General features: G+C 33.7%; 1 protein-coding gene and 1 non-coding gene across 5 annotated transcripts in view; both read right to left on the bottom strand.

The window, feature by feature from the left end:
• The window catches only part of LOC132707000 (protein gone early), a 126671-nt gene that overhangs the window by 92237 nt on the left and 12765 nt on the right, over nt 1-21669 (bottom strand). For all 4 annotated transcript variants that reach the window (XM_060678611.1, XM_060678612.1, XM_060678613.1 and 1 more), the window contains one exon: nt 10737-10895. In XM_060678611.1, the coding sequence (XP_060534594.1) occupies nt 10737-10895 (159 nt within the window). The remainder of the gene's footprint in view (nt 1-10736; nt 10896-21669) is intronic.
• Nucleotides 7403-7474, bottom strand: Trnap-agg (transfer RNA proline (anticodon AGG)). Its single transcript has one exon. It is a non-coding gene; the product is annotated as a tRNA-Pro (tRNA).

Raw genomic sequence — 21669 nt, 5'->3', positions numbered from 1 at the left:
TACATTTTTCGATTTTTTATAAAACAATACAACGCTGCTTCTTACTCAGTTTTTATGACACAACTCCTACTATCACCAAAGCATTGTGACTTCTAACTTCATCACTCCAAATAATGGAAATTTTCTCAGTAAAGGCTCCTCTTATGATTAGAAATATTAAACTAAGAACGAATAACAAAGAAATCATTGAAGCTTACGTTGTAAGATTTTAATAACAGTTTTTCGGTAAACTCTATTATGACAATTTGCTTGTGAAAACTTTTTTGCTGTTGCCTGAATTATAATATAATCCGTTTTAAGACGCTTAAGTTGGCATTTCAATAACGCAGATGACATCCAGTTCTGGGTTTTCTAGCCACAGATTTCAGCACTGTATAGATCGATTTGTCTGTGCAACTCCGTGAATATTAAAAATCGGTTAGTTAATATGGTGGTACGTTATTATTATTATTATTATTCTTATTATTATTATTATTACCATCTATTTGTCAGTTATTAATATCACATTTTTCAAAAATTGCACAATCGGTAAGTATTAATTTCATATTTTTAAAAGTTGTATAATTTTAAGTCTTTTTGGAACCAGTTCTCATTAGGACTCTCTTCAGCTATTGAATAATACGTAAAAATTTGTATGAAAAAATAAAAAATTGCTATAAGTATTTTTTGTTTTGCATTCACACATTTTTAAATAAACAATATGCAACCAAAAAATAAAAGCAAATTTTAATATTTAACGAACCGTTCTTTTCTAAAATAAACAGGGCGAATTTTAACCCGACTTGAAGACAAAATATGTACACAATTTTGTTTTGTTTTCAAAATTCAGAGCGGTAATAAATAAGTAAAGTTAAAAATAGGTACAGGTTACCTCCGACCTAAACCTAATAACAAAGGTCAGGAAAACACCTTTTGCATTTCTTAGAAACGTGCACTCCCAACCTCCATTGAGGGAGAGACTCTACTCGACAAACAACGCCTTAAAACGGGGCGCGCCCCGTGAGCTTCAATTATTGAGCATAGAGCATAGAGCATTTTTCTTAACAGCGAAGCAGAAGCTTCGAGAGGTCTCCCGCGAATACGTCAAAATTCGGCGCCCTTTTCGCATTCCCGCCGTTTCTAAGGGTGTAAACGGCGAAGACAAAGATTCGATGACAGGGTAGCATACGCACGACGGGGTGCGGAAGCTTTAAAATCTCCGATCGATGATTAAACCGGCCGAAGGGGGATTTTTATTGGAAAGTCTACTAAACTCTGGTTTGTGTTTTTTTTGTTCAAAAAAGACAATGCTACAAAGAAAAAAATTAATACCCTGTCTCGCCACCCCTAAACACGCATATAAGACAAAGGTCACATCAAGAGACCTCATGGTTCCTTCAAAAAATTGTGAGTTGAGGGGTGTTGCCTAAAAACTATGAATGGTTGATTAGGTAACCGTTAAAAGTAAGAGAATATAAATAGTATAAAATTAAGTAACACAAATATCCTAAACTGTTGTGGAGCTTTTACTGAAAATTCTAATTTCCAAGTTACTAGTCAAATATTTTTGGAAAATGGTAGAGAAGACTACATCAAATGTTACATTTTAAGTAATTTATTTATCAACTTATTATAAAAATGGATTTCTTGGAAATTCTAGGAAATGAATGAAGATACTTCTTATTGTCACACAACATAAACACCCAACTAAGTTATTTAAAACGATGTATTCGAAAATTCGAATTCAACCAATTGTTTAACAAAATATAGATATAAATTCCTTGCTTACTTCACGGTATTGCCGGATTTTGACTGTGACCAAAACATTTCACATTCAAAAAGACATTTTCCTCAAAATAAAAAAGCTAACCCATATCGCCATTGTTGTAAAAACTAATTGTTATTTTATGGGTGTTTAATGAAATATAATGTTTAAAGAAGAGAAGTACGATTACTTTATCTATACTTTTGCGTGTAAATCGGTAGAAATCTCGGAGATGCAAAGCACACTGGCAACATTGTCTCATCCCTTCATAAGTCACGTTGAGATGGAAACAACGTTATCTACCTCGATTATATAATATATTTATGCAAAAATTAACATCTCCATCCCTAAACACACATGTACATACAGTAACTATACGGCACTTAAGGGTTGCCAACAAAGAAACGAACGCACCGCGAGTAACAGTAGAGTATAACTGGGCAGAAGCAAAATCCCACCCCGATAGGAAGATGGCGCGGGAATAAGGGACGGAATAATTCAAATTTATATATAGTGATGCCGCCCTATTTTATAGAGCCTTCCAAGGGACGGCTAGAGTTAGGGAGGTTTCGAAACTGCGACAGTGTTTCAGAGTAACGGAGGTTATTGTCCCTTGCGTAAGGGTTACAAAGCTCACATTTGAAGGAATGGTTATCCAGAGAACATGACGACGAGAGGGTGGCGAATTCGATTGATTTAGGGGGTTGGTTTGTTTAATCGGGGCGTGGCTTTCGGCGCGTTTGAAACGGACGGAAACGGAAATATTTCTACAAGAATTCTGTAAAATCTATAGATCGATACGTCTGCTGCGTAAAGTCTTCTCCTTTTCCTAGAGTTTTTCGTGGCCTTTTTGTCGAAACTTTCATCACTATCGGAATCGATTTTTTTATAAATGCCTTAATCAAATAATTTTCTGTTTATATTATTTGTCAATAATATGAACTTATTGGAAGTAAAATTAAAGATTATTTTACAAAACAACATTAATTTTGGAATACCAATGATTTTAATTATTTTTATTATTTTAACTTTATAATTCATTCGAAACGACAGGTACGAAATATATAGTACAGACCCGTTAATAAACAATAATAATTGATGAAGAATTTTCAATTAGCAAAAAACTTCCAACCAACCAACTAACTAACCAAAACGATTTTACTGTGCATAACGACCTAATAAAATTTAAAAAAAAAACATGCTATATTCAGTTTGAAGTTAATTTAGGTATAATTTGTCCATTGTTCTAAAATAATGGCCGTAAGTACAGGAAAATCGTGCGTTTGATACGTAAAAGGAATTAAACCAAATTTTTTTAACACGTAAATTGTATTACATTAAATTTAATATTTGTGGATAATAAAATAACAGAACAACCCAAACTAGCCATTAGGAGGACTTATATATGTCCATTACCTACCAAAAATTTATGGCTTTATGGATTAATTCTATTATTAATTAAGATTGGTGCTATCAACCCGAATCCCCCCCCCCCTTTTACTACTCCGCGCCATTTGGAAGATGGTTTTGGTTAGTTTTGAAGAAAAAGCATGACTTGAAAATAACAATTTCTACTATAATGTTCGTTTTTCATGTCTCCTAACAAAGAAATGCATTATATTGAAAAATGATACAAATAATAAATTATTTTTTATTCAACAGTTGTTTAGTTAATACTATTAACATATTATATATACCCGTATATTTGTCCTGCCCATAGATAGATAGATAGATAGATAGACAGATAGATAGATAGATAGATAGATAGATAGATAGATAGATAGATAGATTATTTATTCACACAACCAGGTGATACAATGGATGTTTCGTCAATAAATACAAATAATAAATTACAAGTTTCATTGTAAAAACAATGTATATCATAATCTTAAGTAATGTATAGAACGAATACGAGTATAAATTTATATAACAAACATGACAAACAAGTTAATGTAATTTAAAATAAAAGAGAGTATACATTAGTAAAAATCTCGGTAAACTTTTAACGTTATTTACGATGCTCTCAGGTACGCTTCAAATTCTTTCAGGCTGTAGAAAGCATTGGCCGACAGGAGCCTCTTGATGTGTTTTTTAAATTGATTTATAGATAAATTTTTTAAGCTTGGAGACAGCAAATTATAATAATATGGTCCCGCGTAACTTAGTGATTTTTTATAAAACATATGGTTGAGTTTTGGCTTCAGCAGATGTTCTCTATTGCGAGTATTGTAATTGTGGATATCAGTATGCTTCCTGTGTGAATATTTATTTTTACGTGTGATCAAGAGTATTTTAAATAGGTATATACAAGACATTGTTAATATTTTGAGCTGTTGAAATGTCTCTTTGCATGATTGCCTCGGAGGAAGTTTAAAAATCAGCCTAAGTATTCTTTTTTGCTGTATAAACACTCTCTCAGCATCATTCGCTTGTCCCCAGTTGACAATATTGTGTGAAATGGAAGAGTAAGCTGACGCGTAGTAAAAAGCTATTAGTGCCTTCTCAAGAAATGAATCTCTAATTGTTAATATTGCGAAAAAGGTTTTATTTAGTTTATTGCAGACATTGTCAATGTCCCGGTCCCATCTCAAGGAGCTATCAATATAAGAACCAAGAAACTTCGTGGTCTGATTTATTTCCAATGGCGAACCAGCAAAACTGATCGATAAGCCAGCTAAAGGTTTAATGTACAGACCAGTAAACTCAACCACGACTGTCTTTTCCACATTCACGATCAAATGATTTTGCCTACAGAAGTTATTAAACTGTGAGACAACAAGAGATACGTCATCCATCAACACTTCTGCATCTCTTCCAGAGACAAAGACGGACGTATCGTCCGCGTACATAAAGACGCGACAGTCACTGTTGAGAAATTCCGGCAAGTCGTTCACATATAAAAGAAACAATAATGGACCCAATGTTCCCCCCTGAGGCGTGCCCAGGCTGACGCTATAAAGGTCTGAGTACGTTCCATCTACTTTGACACTTATTTTCCTATGGTTCATATACGATATGATCCAATCATTGATAGGCCCCCTAATGCCCAAGCATTCCAGCTTCTTTGCCATTATACTGAAGTCTAAGGAGTCAAAGGCGCGCGATAAATCGAAAAAAACTCCGATTACTGTCTCTCCGATATCTAGTTTATCATAAATGTGCTGGATAAGTTCATCTGACCCCGTTTCCGTAGAGTGACCAGCGCGGAAACCATGTTGAACATTTGTTATTATATCTTCTTGCTCTAAGAAATGGGTGATTCGATTGTACATGGCTTTCTCTAGGACTTTGGAAAAACAGCTTGCGATTGTTATAGGTCTGTAATTCTTTATGTCTGTTGAATCCCCTTTCTTAAACACAGGAATCATTTTAGAATTTTTTGTATATTGTAAGTATTTTATTTTCAGATAGCAACCAAAACTAAGTCGAAAATTTTCTGTGGATAAATATTTAGAAAAAGTGTAGTCGAACTTTTGTATATATTGAAAGACAAATTGGAACAATAAAACAAGAAATAATGTTTGTTTGCTCGCGCCGAATCCACCCAAAAAAGCTTCAGTCAACAGTACCACTCAGTTTAATTTACAAGTCGCATAATGCATTTCAAATTTAAAATAAATGTGATATTTAACGCATTCTGATAAACAATTTACAAGAGGGAAAAAAATGGCCGGGCTTTTAGCAACGACTCGTTAAAATATTTGTAATAGGTCGACGAAAATACCGCAACGCAAAAGCAGAAACTAACCAAATGGGTCAGGGTTGTTAAACATTTTGCGAACCGAACTACTGAATATTTTTAAATTTCTAATGTAAATACAATATTTCAAAAATAACGTTAGTTATTTATTTCCATTATTCCGAATATTTCTGAATATATGTCAGTTCAAAGTTGACATTTCTTATAAGTGGCGTTATATAGTTTCTTACAAAAAGCTTGGGGCAATGGGGCCTCTCCCTAGTGATTATTGAAGTAATACAAGCAGATTTACTTTAACACAGTTACAGATTTTTTCAAAAAAAAATTATTTACGCTCTCCTGTAGGTTATTACTTTCGAACAACCAAGCTATAAAGTATATCAATGATTGATATTATTATAATTTATATATAATATATTGTATTATATCATTATAATTATATTGAAAAATCCTGAGGTAATCTGCGGTATTTCTGGACACATTTTTTCAAAAAAATTGGGTTACGATAACCAAAATCCGCATTTTTACTTACTTTTTCCTTGCTTTTTACAAAACTTCTGCGTCGGGTTTTGCTTAGTCGAAATTGCTGACGTTTCGCCCATTTTCCTCTTGGCTTCTTCAGAGCTTGACTGAAACTGAAACCAGTTTCAGTCAAGCTCTGAAGAAGCCAACAGGATGATTGGTGAAACGTCAGCAATTTCGATTAAGCAAAACCCGACGCAGGAGGAATCCAGAAGTTTTGTAAAAAACATTACAGTAGCCTGTGGAATTTTTCTTTCTTTTTAACAATAATTAATATTTCCAATATACAAAATCTTAGAAATTTTAGATAATTCATCAATAATTATTTCATTTTGAGGTATTTATGAAATAACAATTACTTAAATTGGTCGCAAAATAAAATTAAAGAAAATAGGGAGAATGTAGCGCAAAATAAAAAAAGGAAAAAGAAGATGATAAGTGATTATGAAAACATGATAATAAGATTCCGAAAATTTCGAAGTTAAGAAAGAGCTTTAAAAAAAAAAATGTTTTAAACCGCTAGAAAGTACGTTAAGTTACAACTCTAAATTCTTTTTCACAACTCTGAAATCATATCATATTATATGATTTCAAATGGGCAGTTGAATAAAGAAGCTCAGGTATCACAAAACAAAGATTTTTTTATTTATATGTGCTTAGTTTCGAAGTCGAATTGAATTGTTAAATTTCACAGGCACTTTTTTGAAAATTCGATATGAAAAGGGGACGGGCGGGAGGTTAATGTATCCTATATTTAAATTTATTGTAATATAGGTAACAAATTGTAGCTATTTTTCACGATATTTGTAACATCTTTTGTTACCACTATCAAGTGAAATAAAAGTAATAATTTTTTTTAATGCTTAGAAAGCTCATCTTTTCATTTTACCATTTTTAATTTTATTCCAATTAATGGCATGGATTTTTTCCTGAGATTTCGTTCACATTTGCCTATGTGTGTGGTGTGTTGTGACAATAAACTTTAATTTATCATTGAAATTCGTGGAAAGTATTTTGAAACGCCCGGTATTTCTAGAATTAGTTTTAACTCAATATTCAAATCAATATCCGTCAAATTCGAATACGAAAAGCAATAAATAGGTTCTAATTTTAGAGGTGGCGTTTAAAATTTTTCCAGCACAATGACTCCACTTATGAAAATAAATCAAACAATATCCTTTTGTAACTATTTTCGAATCACTTTGAGGTTTCGGGTCGGTTTTCAAACATATGCCTGATAACGTCCAACTGGTGTCTATAAATAAAAAATTGAACTCCATTAAACGGATTTAGAACATAATACCGAGAGGAACGCCGAACACTTTCAAACCAAGCGCGGAGTACGTAAAATAAAACCGTAAATTAAACTGGGCCTATTTAAAATCGCATAAAACTTGTATACTTATAAGTAATCAGAGTTCCGAAAAAAAAATATCGGGCTCGTCCGGGATTTGAACCCGGGACCTCCCGCACCCTAAGCGGAAATCATACCCCTAGACCAACGAGCCGCGTAAATGCTGAGCCTTTCGCAGATATTCACGAAGCGTTTTTACACACGCATGAAAAAATCAATCGATACGTTGTCCCATCGCTTATAATGAAATTAGAAATACAAAATAGTATCTTCAGATAGAGCACACATGAAACTAAAATGGAAATAATGTACACGAATATTTACGTAGGCAGCCAACAATACACGCAACCAGTCTGCAGTTATAGGTTTTATTAAAATTCTTGTTAATGATTTATATATACCGGATCATAACAGTATTAAATTAGAAAAAAGTTGTTCATTTTAAATCCTGCTAAAAATTAAAAAATATAAGGTAATTTATAAAAATCGTCAAAATTCACACTGTTAAAGATCTAAAAGTAGACCGATTTTAGAAAGAAAAATGCTGAAAGTTCTATTATTTTTTACGCTATCAGCTTCTATTTTTTTTAACTTTTAATCTGCATCCAAAAAACGTTCTACATGACTTGAAGAAATTTAGCACCATCTGAAATCTGGAAAATGAAGAATAAATTTTGAAATTTTCTTATGGGAGGCATATTGGATTTAAATTTTAAAAAACTCTGATTGCGATGATATAACTTTTATTATATTTCCCTTTCTTGAAATATTTTTAGGAAACGAATAACGCCTTAGCTGGAGTAGTCTAATTTTAAAATAGATTCAATGTCGCTGCGACCACCCTCTTTATCTTATTTAAATCGAAGGCGTGACGGGCCAGTCCAGAAAATTACCCAACGGAACGCATTAAACAAATATATATGTTCTCGACCCTGAACGGCGACGATTTTCGAGCAATCGAAACGACTTCACTCCGATTACTAATGACTTCGTTTATTCCACACCATAATCGAAATCAATATGGTGGCATGCGGGTCATTCGATGCGTCGCGTGGGAAATATACACCGACTGACACAATTGACAAATCAGCAAGAAATAAAAGTCGAATAGACATTGAACTGGAAAACGTTGACATCGCGTAATAAATACAACAGAATCGTCCACGGACATATAAGGCTTTGTCGAACATAAGAAGCGCTCATTCTGCCTCTGTTAACTTTATAAATGACATTATTGTTGTCCACTTATCAATTTTCGACGATCTTTATTAAGGATGAAACGGGTATCTGTATTAAGAAAACATGTCGGCCTTCTTTCGTTGTCGTGTATTGCTTCAGGAACGTACCAGATTGCTTCACAACTAATACCATGAATAAGAAATTTTATTCACTATAATACACTATACGCAGAGGTGTGGTTTTTACAAAAATCTACTTCATTTGATTACATTTACATTTAGGATAGGTACTATGTGGCCCCAACTGAAAAGAGTATTCACTAATTGCAATATACAAAAAGTGTTCGCAGTTGAAAAAATATTTCAAATGGTTTCTTAAACATGGAAATACTTACAGAATTCCTCGTTGACTCTTTTATGAGTATTTAAATATTAAAAATATTAAGAATAGAAATCAGAGTCAAGCATATTAAACCCACATTATTGGGATTTACTTATTTTGAATTTCCCGCAGTTTTTATTTCACACTAGTATTAAATCGTACCCCTTTCTATTATATTCCAATAAAAATAGTATCTTTTGTTTTTATTGACCGAATCAAACAATTTTAAGTAATGTTAACACGGATTCGCACTGTAAAAACGATTCTGTTTTTAATTATGAGTCCACCGCGCAAAAACATAAGGTTAAATTGTGTGAATTAATCTTGGACTAAATACTATTAAAAAGTAAAGAGAAAAAAGTAAAAAGAAATAATTACGTATCGATGTTTCTGAAACTAAAATTCGCATAATCTTCTATTACCAAATAGAATTAAATCACAATATATTGTGTAATTAGTCGTAATACATGTCAATTGTATAGGCTGATCAATATCAACTCCAAATACAGTAAAAAAATTACTTATATTTTTGCCAGGTACGATAATTCTGTGTTTATATGTACAGTGAGAACTAATCAAAAAAAATATGAACTACATAATACCGTTTTTCTTATTGGCCCGATACTTAGGTACTCAAAATGGAAAATAGGAAAAACACCTTAGATTTTATTATTTTTCAATTGATCTTTTTCTTTTCACGTATTGATTCGCGGATGGAAAAATGTGATAACAATATATTCCGCGATATATTTGAATACATATTTATAATACGATTTTATAAAAGGTTTCGTTTTGCAATGAACACTTAAAAATAATACAAGTTTTTTTTCAGTAAGAGCCTTCATGGTTTCTTCTTTCTCTTCAGATTTGTGATTATAAAAATCTCTTATCAACGAAATATCAACAACTGCCGGTCGCTTAAAAGTCGCGTTTGATTGCGTGAATCATGTTTTCCCTTTTATGAAATAAATAATCATTTTTAGGACTCAAGCCCTAAATAACTGTAACTTAAATGAATAAGTAAAAAAATATGGCTCTTTTTTATGTTAAATTTATTACATTTATTACCTACTGTTTCACTAATTATTTCAATTGTAAACATCTTTGTGTATTACTATTATATGATAAAAAAAGGCAAAGAAAGCTTATGATATTAAATATCTTTCCAATTTTATTTTCACTATTGTATTGGAACTCCTTTTAACAACAAAGTTATAACGTCATTAATTTTTGTGAACCAGTTATTTAATTCTTCTTCTTCTAGAAGGCATACATACAAGTTCCATTAGAAATCACCCACGTGTGATCAAGGCCCGAAGTTATCCGTTCATCTTGCACTATTAATAATCCAAATTGTAGATGCGTATCTTTATGTAAATCGGAAGCCTTTCGTATACTGCGTAATCACAATATTGATTACCGTATTATTTTCCAGCCTAATTTTGACATTTCCGCAATTCAACTCAGATCCTCTTATTTTTTAAATGCAGTGGCGTACGCGTACAAATTTAAAATGTAAAAGCTCCTGTAAGCCTCCGCGCAATGTGTCTTGTCGTATATAGTCGAACAATCACTAATTTTATATTCAAAACGAATTTTAATCTTTTGGATCACATAGTTCATAATGTATACTGTCAAATTTAACTGATTATTAAAATGTCACTTAGTCCGGACGAGGCTTTTAAAACGCTAAATATATATAATATAAGTTATAACACCATTAGTTTTTGGGGACCAGTTATTTAATTATTCTTCAGAAGACAGAAAATCTCATATCAAGTGATCAAGAAAAATCGATTGACAGCGGCGTCCTTTCAACTAATCGAGTACATCGAAAAACGCGCAAAAAGACTTACCCAGCTCTGTAATGATGGTTTTCAGGGGTCTGTCTTCCACTTGATTCAAAGTGTCCACGTCTAAACAGGCCTCGTAGAGACGCTTCAAATTCCATTCTACGGTACCCGTGTGCAAAGGAACCGGCAACGTTGATATTAAGTCTCTCACTCTCTCCAGTTCTAGAAAGGATTGGATAATATCGGTGGTAACTCATCATTAGCATCTTAGTTTCATTACTGGGGAATTCTGATGTTTCTATTGTCACCGCTAGAGTTTTGTACTCAATATTTGTCGATGATGATGCAAATCAAATTTACACTTATTACTCTAGTAAATTCAAAATCGTCTAGAGGATCAACTTAATACGAAGAAGTAGGTTGTATTTTGCGTTCTAATTTTTACGGCGTAGACCAAATTTCTGGCCAAATTCCAAAAAATTGTAGCCCTATTATTGATCCCTACATTACAAATACAATTAATTAACCAGGAGCAATTTTCTGATCTACATGTTATCGGTGTCCTTCCAGTAACTTCTTAAATTTAAATAAATTAAATTTAAATTTAATTAATTTAAATTTTAAATTAAAACTTAAATACTATGGGTTTGACAATTTAGCTCTAAATTTATCTAAATCATATTTACGTGGCAGGTCTCAGAGTATAAATTACAATGGCAAAAGGTCGTCGAGGGTGAGTGTAGTGTCTAGGGTTCCACAGGGTACAGTTTTGGGACCTTTATTTCTTTAAAATTAGACAACTAGTGTTTTAAAATCTGCAGTTGCCTGAAGTGCGCCGTCTTACGCTAATAATGAATATCCCTACGCTCATTTTGATGTCAATAATGCTAAGAATACTCAAACAATGAATAACAATGAATTGAACAGTTTGTATAAATTATCAGTGGCACACAATCTTAAATGCAAGTAAAGTCTTATGCAATATTGTTTGGTGCAAATAGAGAGTTAACTGTTGCTAAACAACAAATTTCATTGAAAATAAATAATATTCCCTTAAATATTGTTGATTCTGTTAGAAATCTTGGAAACATCTTAGACACGGAGCTTAGCACGAACATATTAAGAAACGTTTATATTTAAGCAAACATTTTCTCAATACAGCCCTAAAACATAATCTATGCGAAAGCTTAGTGTTATCACTTTAACTATTACGATCTTATTTATGGCCCTCATCTAGATCTTGAGTCTAGGATTCGCATTCAGAATAGCGGTTGTAGGCTTACTTGCAATATTCGTAAATCTGATTATGTGTCACAAAAAATAAAAGAATTGGTCTGGTTGAAAATATAAAAGCGTAGGACTCTTGGCAAACTTTAATAATCAATCAAGTTTCAGTTACGTCATCAGAGCCATTCACGTTGTAATTTAAGAAATGATGGTGTGTTTTCAATACTTCCTTGTTTAGGTGAAACTATGTCTATAATTCACTGCCAGAAAATTAAACAAACTTTCTTTAAAGAAGTTGAAAAAAGAATTTAAACAACACAAACTTTCTGGGTAAAAATATTAATTGAGGTATATCTAATGATTTGTGTGTGTGTGTGTCTGTGTCTGTGTCTGTGTCTGTGTCTGTGTCTGTGTCTGTGTCTGTGTCTGTGTCTGTGTCTGTGTGTGTGTGTGTGTGTGTGTGTGTGTGTGTGTGTGTGTGTGTGTGTGTGTGAGTGTGAGTGTGAGTGTGAGTGTGAGTGTGAGTGTGTGTGTGTGTGTGTGTGTGTGTGTGTGTGTGTGTGTGTGTGTGTGTGTGTGTGTGTGTGTGTGTGTGTGTGTGTGTGTGTGTGTGTGTGTGTGTGTGTGTGTGTACTTTTATACCAACTTTTATTTTTTGTTTATTTTCGATTCCGTCTATTTCTTTTTCTCTCGCTTCTAGTGGTTGAGCAGAATAGCTTTTAAGCTAGACTTCGCCACATTGAAGCACTTTGATTATTTATGAAATGTCATATTGGAAAAAATGTAATTAATAAAAGACGTTGTTTATTATTATTATTATTATTATAGGTACAGGATTATATATTAATAATTTAATGTTTAAAGGGAAGGAAGGGAGAATGGAAGGGGCACATATACTCTAGTATACTTGGGTATACTAACTTATTATACAGGGCCGCGTAAATGATGATTTTATTTTTTGTACCCTTGCATAAGCCATGGTGAAATTTGGTATGCACGTATATAATTAAAAGGTCCAATTTTTGACATAAAAACAATACCTCAAAATGTCAAAAGGTTTTATCACGTTCTATTCGCATACCAATTGTGAAAACATTTGATTAGTCAGTCAATTGTTGCTCCAATATTTATCGATTATAATCTTACGAAATGAAATTAATCCACAGATTGAAACAATTGTAGCAAACAAGCGAAATGAATTTCAAAGAGACATATTTTTTCAGTAGGACGGTGCGCCACCGCATTATTCAAGGCCCGTTAGATTGGTAAATACTACTTTTGGATTGGAAAACCAGGTCCCATTGAATAGCCAGCTCGGCCGCCAGACCTAATACCCCGGGACTTTTTTCATGGGAGATATCTACAAAGTAAAATTTATGTTACAAAACCAAATTCATCTGAAAGAGTTCGAAATGTTTGTGTTAAATTATGATTTTATATTTTAAGAGTTAAGTTAGCAATGTCTATTTTGTATTCTGTGCTTTTTGGTTGTGGTCTGTGTTTTTTTGTTTTGACCAGAAACTAAGAGGAACGCAAGAAAAACGGAACTGTGGTGGTGGTGCACATGTTTTAAGGAATAAAGATTTAGTTAGAAGAATTCCGTTTTTATCATTTTTTAACATGGTAGCAGAGCATGGTTGTTGAAAAATCAAAAAGTAAAAGAAGAGAGAAGTAACATGGCTACTGAAAAGAAAGACGAACTGATCTTGCATGTGTTTGATGGATCGGGTTATGACAAATGGAAATTTCGACTTATGTTGCTGCTGCAAATGAAGGATTGTGAAGATGTAATTAAAAAGCAAGAAAGACCTGAAACAATCACCGAACTGGAATGGAACAAAAAGGGATTGAGAGCAAAGAATTATAGAGTAAGCCGTCTCAACAATACACAACTGAAACTAGTTATATCACAGCCTACGGCAAAACAGATGATACAAAAATTAGACGAACTATATTTGGTAAAGAGTAGTGCTATTAAGCTGTTAGATTTAAAAATGAATGAAAGAGATAATCCAACGGAATATTTCAATGAATTCGAGAGACTATGTAACGAAGGAACGAAAAATACAGGAGAAGACAAACTAAACTATTTACTGCTTGCGTTGCCAGAAAGTTTTTCTCGTATAGTCGACATTGTATATGCTTTACCTGAAAAAGAAAAATCGGTAGAGTATGTGAAATCAAAACCAAATATAGAATTTCGAAAACGAGAGAGTAATAGTGGAGACAAAACGTCACAAGTGTTCATTGTTTCACGTGGAAGAAATCAGAGAGGCAGCTCAAGAGGAGCAAGAACACAAGTCAGCAATCAAGAAGTCAAGGAAGTACATCAAAAGTAGAAGATATCGACAGCAATTACACATTCCATGTGGAGGTAATGATGACAAAAACTGAAGATTCCCCAGCAAATGAAGATCACATTGCATGGCTGTTGGACAGTGGATGTTCGGACCACATAGTAAATACTGATAAGTATTTTTCAGAATTCATAAATCTTACAAAACCAGTAAATGTCAAGGTAGGTGACGGTTTTTCCTTAACATCGGAAAAGATAGGTAATATTAATGCATGCTTTGCAGTTTGTGGCAGAACCATAAAAATAAATATTAAAAATGTATATTTTGTGCCAAATATGAAACATAATTTGTTAAGTGAGTTTTGTGAATAATTTTATTACGTATTCCAAGTATAATGCTAAAATTTTTGATTGTAAAGGTACATTAATTGCCATAGCCACAAAAAGAAATAAGTTATATGAACTAACTACTAATATTTATGATTACAAAAATGCAGAATCTTATCATACAAATACAAATGTGCAAGAAATGATAAAGAAGGAAAAAAATTTTAAAAATTTAAAATTGATGTGTAATTTACAATTAGCAATTACCAAAACTAACCAAAACTAACCAAATAGACTAGAAAATGAATTTGTAAAATGTGAAAACAAAATGTCGAATCTAAAATTGGAAAACAAAGGAAGTAAAGCAAATGATATACTAGAGATTATTCATACAGATTTGCATGGTCCAATAAAACAGGAAGGTTATGAAGGTGAAAAATATTTTGTAATTGACGATTTCAGTAAAATTCGGTAGTTTATTGTATTAAACACAAAAAATAAGTATTTGATCGTTTTGTGCAAGATGTCAAATTAGTTCAAAATCAAACGGGAAAGAAAATTAAAGAAATTCATTGTGATAATGGCAGAGAATATATAAATAAAGATTTTTACCAGTTCACTAACAAAGAAGGAATATATCTACGACCAGGACCTCGTTATACTCATGAGTTAAATGGCGTAGCGGAAAGATACAACAGAACAATTATGAATAGTACTAGATGTTTACTAGCTAAAGCAAAACTTGATAAATCTTATTGGCCAGAATGTATTCGAACGGCTGCCTATATAGGAAATCGTTTGTTAGCAAACACAAAAGTTCAAAAAACACCTTATGAAATCTTTTTTAATAAAAAACACAATGTATCTAATTTACGCTTGTATGGAAGCACCGCATTTGTTAGAATTCCAGAAGAATGCAGAGAATCAAAATTAAATCCAAAAGCAGTCAAAGGAATCTTAGTAGGACACACCGACTTGGGCTACAAAATTCTAGTTAACGGCAAAGTGATAATTAGTAGAAACGTACAATTCATTGAATGTGACACAAAACTCCGCTATGCCAGTCCCAAGCCTGGGGTCTCATCACGCAAGAGATGAGGAAGGAGGAGGAATCGAGGAGTAACACCTCGTTAAAAAACCAGGGTTCATCTGGCCCGGATGATAGTACTCTGTAAGGGCCCCTGCCAGGGTACGGTGAAGATAGTCAACGGCAGAAGGAGCAGAAGAGATATGAATATTCCAATGGTCCGGAAGGCGGAAGAACAATCTTCAAGGGAAGGCTGATCTCGCAAGTCCAGTAAGACAGTCAGCCTAAAGGAAGACAACCTTGATTAAAAATTACCTTCAGAAGGCAACGGGAAACCACTGAAGTATTTATCCCAAGAAAATCACATGGAAGAAACCACAAAAAATCGGCCCTCAGTCTCCGGCAAAACGAGGGTGCTAAGAATCCCCGGAGTCAAGAATATTTGTAAAGATGTTTTAAACATAGGGACATGGAATGTCCAGAGTATGTACGAGGCTGGGAAACTAGCCAACACAATACATGAAATGGACAGATTGAAGATATCCATCCTAGGAATAAGCGAAACCTGGTGGCCAGGAGCAGGAGAATGTAACACGGAAAACAAAAGATTTTACTACTCAGGTAACAATGACAGGGACCACAGAAGAGGTGTAGGGGTCATAGTCACCAAAGAAATAGCTGGAAGTGTTACTGACTTTGTTCCCTACTCAGACAGAACAATGTTATTAAAAATTCGAACAAAGCCGCTTAATATCAACATAATCCAAGTGTACGCCCCAACTCTCGATAGAGGCGATGACGAAGTGGACAAATTTTATGGCGAGATAAAGGAACTTCTAGGGTTAACCAAGCCACACGAAATCAATATAATACAAGGCGATTTCAATGCGAAGATCGGTTCTTTACAAGCAGACCAAATTGTCGGTCCATATGGATTGGGTGATAGAAACCATAGGGGAGATCGACTGGTACAATTTTGCCAGGAAGAGAACTTTAAAATAACAAACACTTGGTTTTCGTTACCCCCTAGAAGACTTTATACATGGAGATCACCTCAGGATAATAAGGATAACATCGTTAGAAATCAAATCGATTTTATACTGATAAACAGGAGATTTGGCACATCACTCAAGCGAGTCTGTACATACCCGGGCGCCGACGTGCCATCCGATCACGTTCTTCTTTTGGCTTCCTATAAAGTAAAGCTTTCACTTGTTAAGAGACAGCAACGGAAACCTCAGTTAGCTATTGAAAAACTAAAAAACGAAGAAGTAAGGACGACTCTGCAACAAAAACTAAATGATGGACTGGCGAGACTGCAAGAGACGATTGGAGAATATCAAGTCGACAATATATGGGATAGCTTGAAGAAAACCATGAACTCTGTTTCTCAGAACATACTAGGATACCATCAGTCTGTTCCTAAGAACAAATGGATGACAGAGGAAATTCTACGACTGATGGACGAGAGACGTAAACATAAAAATGTAAACCCTGATCAATATAGTCTTTTAAATTCTAGAATTAGATCTGAAATCAGAAAAGCTAAAAGAAAGTGGCTAGAACAAGAATGCCAAGAAATAGAGAGACTCCAACAGATACATGATACTCATAGCGAACATGAAAAGCTAAAGGAGGTAGCTGGAATATATAAAACCAAGGCACCAATAGTTCTAGTCAACGACAAAAACGAGATAATCCTGGAAAAGGATGAAAGCAGAAGAATGTGGGAGCAATACATAAGAAAACTATTCCAAGACAGTGAGAGAACGGACCTCGAAATTAACCCCGCGGGTGAATCGTTGAGTGGACCACCGATAACAAAAGAGGAAATTCGTAAAGCGATACAACTTTCAAAAAATAACAAGGCAGTCGGACAAGATGAAGTGCCAGCCGAGATCATTAAGCTAATAGACGATGATAACCTGTCTTTATTGGAAGTTGTTTTCAATAAGATATACAGCACTGGCAGGTACCCCACAGACTGGTTAAGGTCTACCTTCGTTCCATTACCTAAAAAAAGAAATGCAAAAAGCTGTAAAGAACATCGATTAATAAGTCTGATGAGCCATACACTAAAAATATTTCTTAAAGTCTTACACCACAGGTTATATAGAAAATGTGAGGACAGTATTAAAGACACACAATTTGGGTTTAGGAGTGGAATGGGGACGCGGGACGCAGTATTCGCGTAGGACGTCTTTCTTTGTTTTGTTGATTACGAAAAGGCCTTTGATAGAGTGCAGCACACAAAACTAATCGAGATATTACAAAAAATGGATGTAGATGGTAAAGATGTTCGCTGCATTCAAAATCTATATTGGCATCAAACTGCACATATAACAACAAACGAACTGAAAACACAAGATATAGAAATACGTAGAGGAGTGAGACAAGGATGCATCATGTCCCCACTTTTGTTTAACGTGTACTCAGAAGCCATTTTTGGCGAAGCATTCGAAGATAAGGACATCGGAATCAAAGTAAATGGAGTATATGTGAATAACATTAGGTACGCGGATGATTCTGTCTTGATTGCGGATAATATCCAAGACTTACAACAACTGATTACTCTACTAAACGACGCCAGTAAAAACTATGGACTAAACATAAATAGTAATAAAACAAAGTATATGATAATCAGTAGGGACAGGGTGCCTTATGTAAATGCGCAACTCGTCGTCGATGGAATGGCTTTGGAACGAGTCAAGAAATATAGATACTTGGGTAGTTGGCTGTATGACGATTGGGACAACGACAAAGAAATCAAAGCCAGAACAGAAATAGCCCTTAGCTATTTTCTAAAATTTAAACATATACTTACCAACAGAGACACAAGCCTGAACCTAAGACGACGATACGTCGAGTGCTATATATGGTCCGTTCTATTATATGGTATGGAAACATGGACGCTCAAAACAACATCAATTAATAGATTAGAAGCGTTTGAGATGTGGACTTACCGCCGTATGCTGAGAGTATCATGGGTCGAAAGGGTTACAAACGAGGAAATTTTGAGAAAAATGGGCAGAGACAGAGAAATTCTATTACACATAAAAAAACGAAAAACGGCCTATTTCGGACACATAATGAGGAACCCAAAATATCGGCTTCTCCAGCTAATCGTCGAGGGTAAGATAGAGGGCAAGCGTGGCGTAGGAAGGAAACAAATGTCATGGCTTAGAAACCTGAGGGAATGGACTGGCTTGAAAAATATCGGGGACCTTGTACATACAGCAATGGACAGGGTAGCATACGGAAATGTGATCGCCAACATCCAATAGTAGTGGATAGGCAGCTGAAGAAGAAGACACAAAACATATAATCTTAAGGAAAAGTATCTCCTATGAATGTGACAATTCAGAAGAAAATGAAGAAGTTAAAGAAACGGACAGGGATAAGATTCAGGAGGTAGAAAGCTCACCGAACAAAAAAGATAATGAAGAAAGCACAGAAAGATTAGATTCAGGTCGGCCAAAGAGACAAGTTAATCTACCAAAACGATATGATGATTACGATGTTTATGTTAATTTTGCAAACGTTTTAATTCCAGAAAGTTATGAAGACGCAATAAGAAGTTTAGAGGAGAGTGAAACATGGACAATATACCCGAAAATAAGAAAATTATCGAAACTAAATGGATATATAGAATTAAAACAAATGGACAATATAAAGCACGAGTAGTTGCAAAAGGATTTCAACAATTATACCAAGAAGAAGAAGATATATACGGTAGAAAAAATGTGTCCTTTAAAAGTTTTATTATCAGTAGCATGCAATCAAGGATGGCATGTAGAACAAATAGATGTGCAAAATGGAAAAATCTAATCCACCAAACGGCTACAAAGTGGAATCAAATAAAGTATGTTTATTAAAGAAAGCTCTGTATGGTCTGAGAGAAAGTCCACGAGATTGGTACGGATGCTTTCATAATTTCATGTTAAGTTTTAACTTTGTTCGCTCAAATTATGACTATTGTTCATATACGAGAAAAACTGATCAAAAATCAATATATGTAATTATGTATGTTGATGACTTACTAATTTTTAGTCAAGATTTAAATGCAATATACGAGGTTAAGAGTAAATTAAATAAACATTTTAAGATGACAGATTTAGGCAAGATAACACAGTACTTAGGTATTAAAGAGACATACAATCAACCCGAAAGGAAAATGTTTTTAGACCAGCAAAATTATATAGAAACTTTAGCGCAGAAATATAATGTTCATGAATCAAAAATTTATCACACTCCAATGGAAATGAATTTAAAATTAGAACCAGCAGAAAATCCAGAAAATCATTATAAATACAGAAACTTGATAGGATATAAGTGGAGCAACTCGACCTGATGTTTCATTTTCAGTTAATTATTTAAGTCGTTTTCAAAATAGTTACTGTTATACACACTTTAAGTATGCACTAAGAGTTTTAAAATACCTTTATTGTACCAGGTTTGTCAATTTGGCATACAGTAAAAATTCTAAAATATTAGATTCTTACGTTGACGCAGATTGGGGGCGGCAGACTTAATTGACCGTAAGTCAACAACAGGAATTTTGATTCGAGTATTTGGAAATCCTATATTGTGGAAATCTCAAAAACAAAAAATTGTATCGCGCGCATCAACTCACGCAGAATTTTATGCTTTAGCAGATTGTGTTGAAGAAATTTTGCCAATAAAAGGTATTTTGGAGGAATTAGGTTTTAAAATTAAAACTCCAATTAAAATTTATGAAGACAACACAGGAGGAATAAGTCTTGCAAAACATTCAAAACACATTGACGTAAGTTATCATTTTATTAATGATTTTTACAAAAAAGGTTTAATTGATATCGTGAAAGTAAACACTGATGATCAACTCGCAGATATACTTACAAAATCACTTGGAAAAGAAAAATTTCAAAACCTGCGCACTCAGATATCGCTAATATCAGTAAACAACAATTAAAAGTAACAAATGTGTTTGGCAATTAATGAATATCATTTTTTTTACGATATAAAATCAAGGAGGTATATTAAATTATGATTTTATATTTTAAGAGTTAAGTTAGCAATGTCTATTTTGTATTCTGTGCCTTTTGATTATGGTCTGTGTTTTTTGTTTTGACCAGAAACTAAGAGGAACGTAAGAAAAACGGAACTGTGGTGGTGCACATGTTTTAAGGAATAAAGATTTAGTTAGAAGAATTCCGTTTTTATCATTTTTTAACAGTTTGCAGTGGAATTATCCCAGAAACTTTGCATAATGTTAGGAACAAGTTTATTGGCAGGTTTATAATTTCAAAATGCACAAGATGCTGAGTTTGAACATTCAATAAAATAGTTGATAAAATGATCAAACTATTTATTTTTTAAATTTAAGCCACGGTTAAGTAATAGCAAATTATTAAAATATCTACAAGCATTCATTTAAATGTCTTGCATTAACTAAAGAATCAAATGTTTTCAAAATTGGTAGGCGAATAGAACGTGAAAAGACCTTTTAAAAGAGGTATCATATGACCCCTGTTACCATTAAAAAAAATATTGTTAATATTTTGACATTTTGAGATATTGTTTTTATGTCAAAAATTAGATATTTGAATGATATACGTACATTCCAAAATTCACCGTGCTATATAATGGGTGTTTTTTTTTCGATGTATAGAACTTTAAGTTGGCATTACTGTTCAAGATGGCGACCGATTTAACAGCTGTCAAGTGATTTATTCTCAGTTTGGTTTGGCAATTCATCATGAATAGATTCACCCCTGAACAACGCTTGCAAATAGTGCAATCTTATTTCTAAAATAATGGTTCTGTGCGGAATACGTATCGCGCACAACGTCCATTTTAACGTCGACAAAATCGTCCATCAGAGCAGTTAATTCGATTAACCATGGAACGTTTTGGCACCACTTTCACTCTTATTGATAACTCGCATCCCCAGAGACGCCGTACGGTGAGTACAGAAGAAGCTATTGCTGCTGTAGAGCGTAGCATTGAGGAAGACCCGAATGAGTCCATCCGCCATCGAGCACAGGAATTGGATCTGTGTCCATCCACTTTATGGAAGATTTTGCGGAAGGATCTTGGTTTACGTGCTTACAAAATCCAACTCGTGCAAGAATTGAAGT

Source organism: Cylas formicarius, unplaced genomic scaffold (genome assembly GCF_029955315.1).
Source record: "Cylas formicarius isolate icCylForm1 unplaced genomic scaffold, icCylForm1.1 PGA_scaffold_9__14_contigs__length_23061073, whole genome shotgun sequence".
NCBI classification, from domain to species: domain Eukaryota; kingdom Metazoa; phylum Arthropoda; class Insecta; order Coleoptera; family Brentidae; genus Cylas; species Cylas formicarius.
Note: the sequence above shows the minus strand (reverse complement) of the source record. Positions and strands in the feature narration are given on the sequence as shown.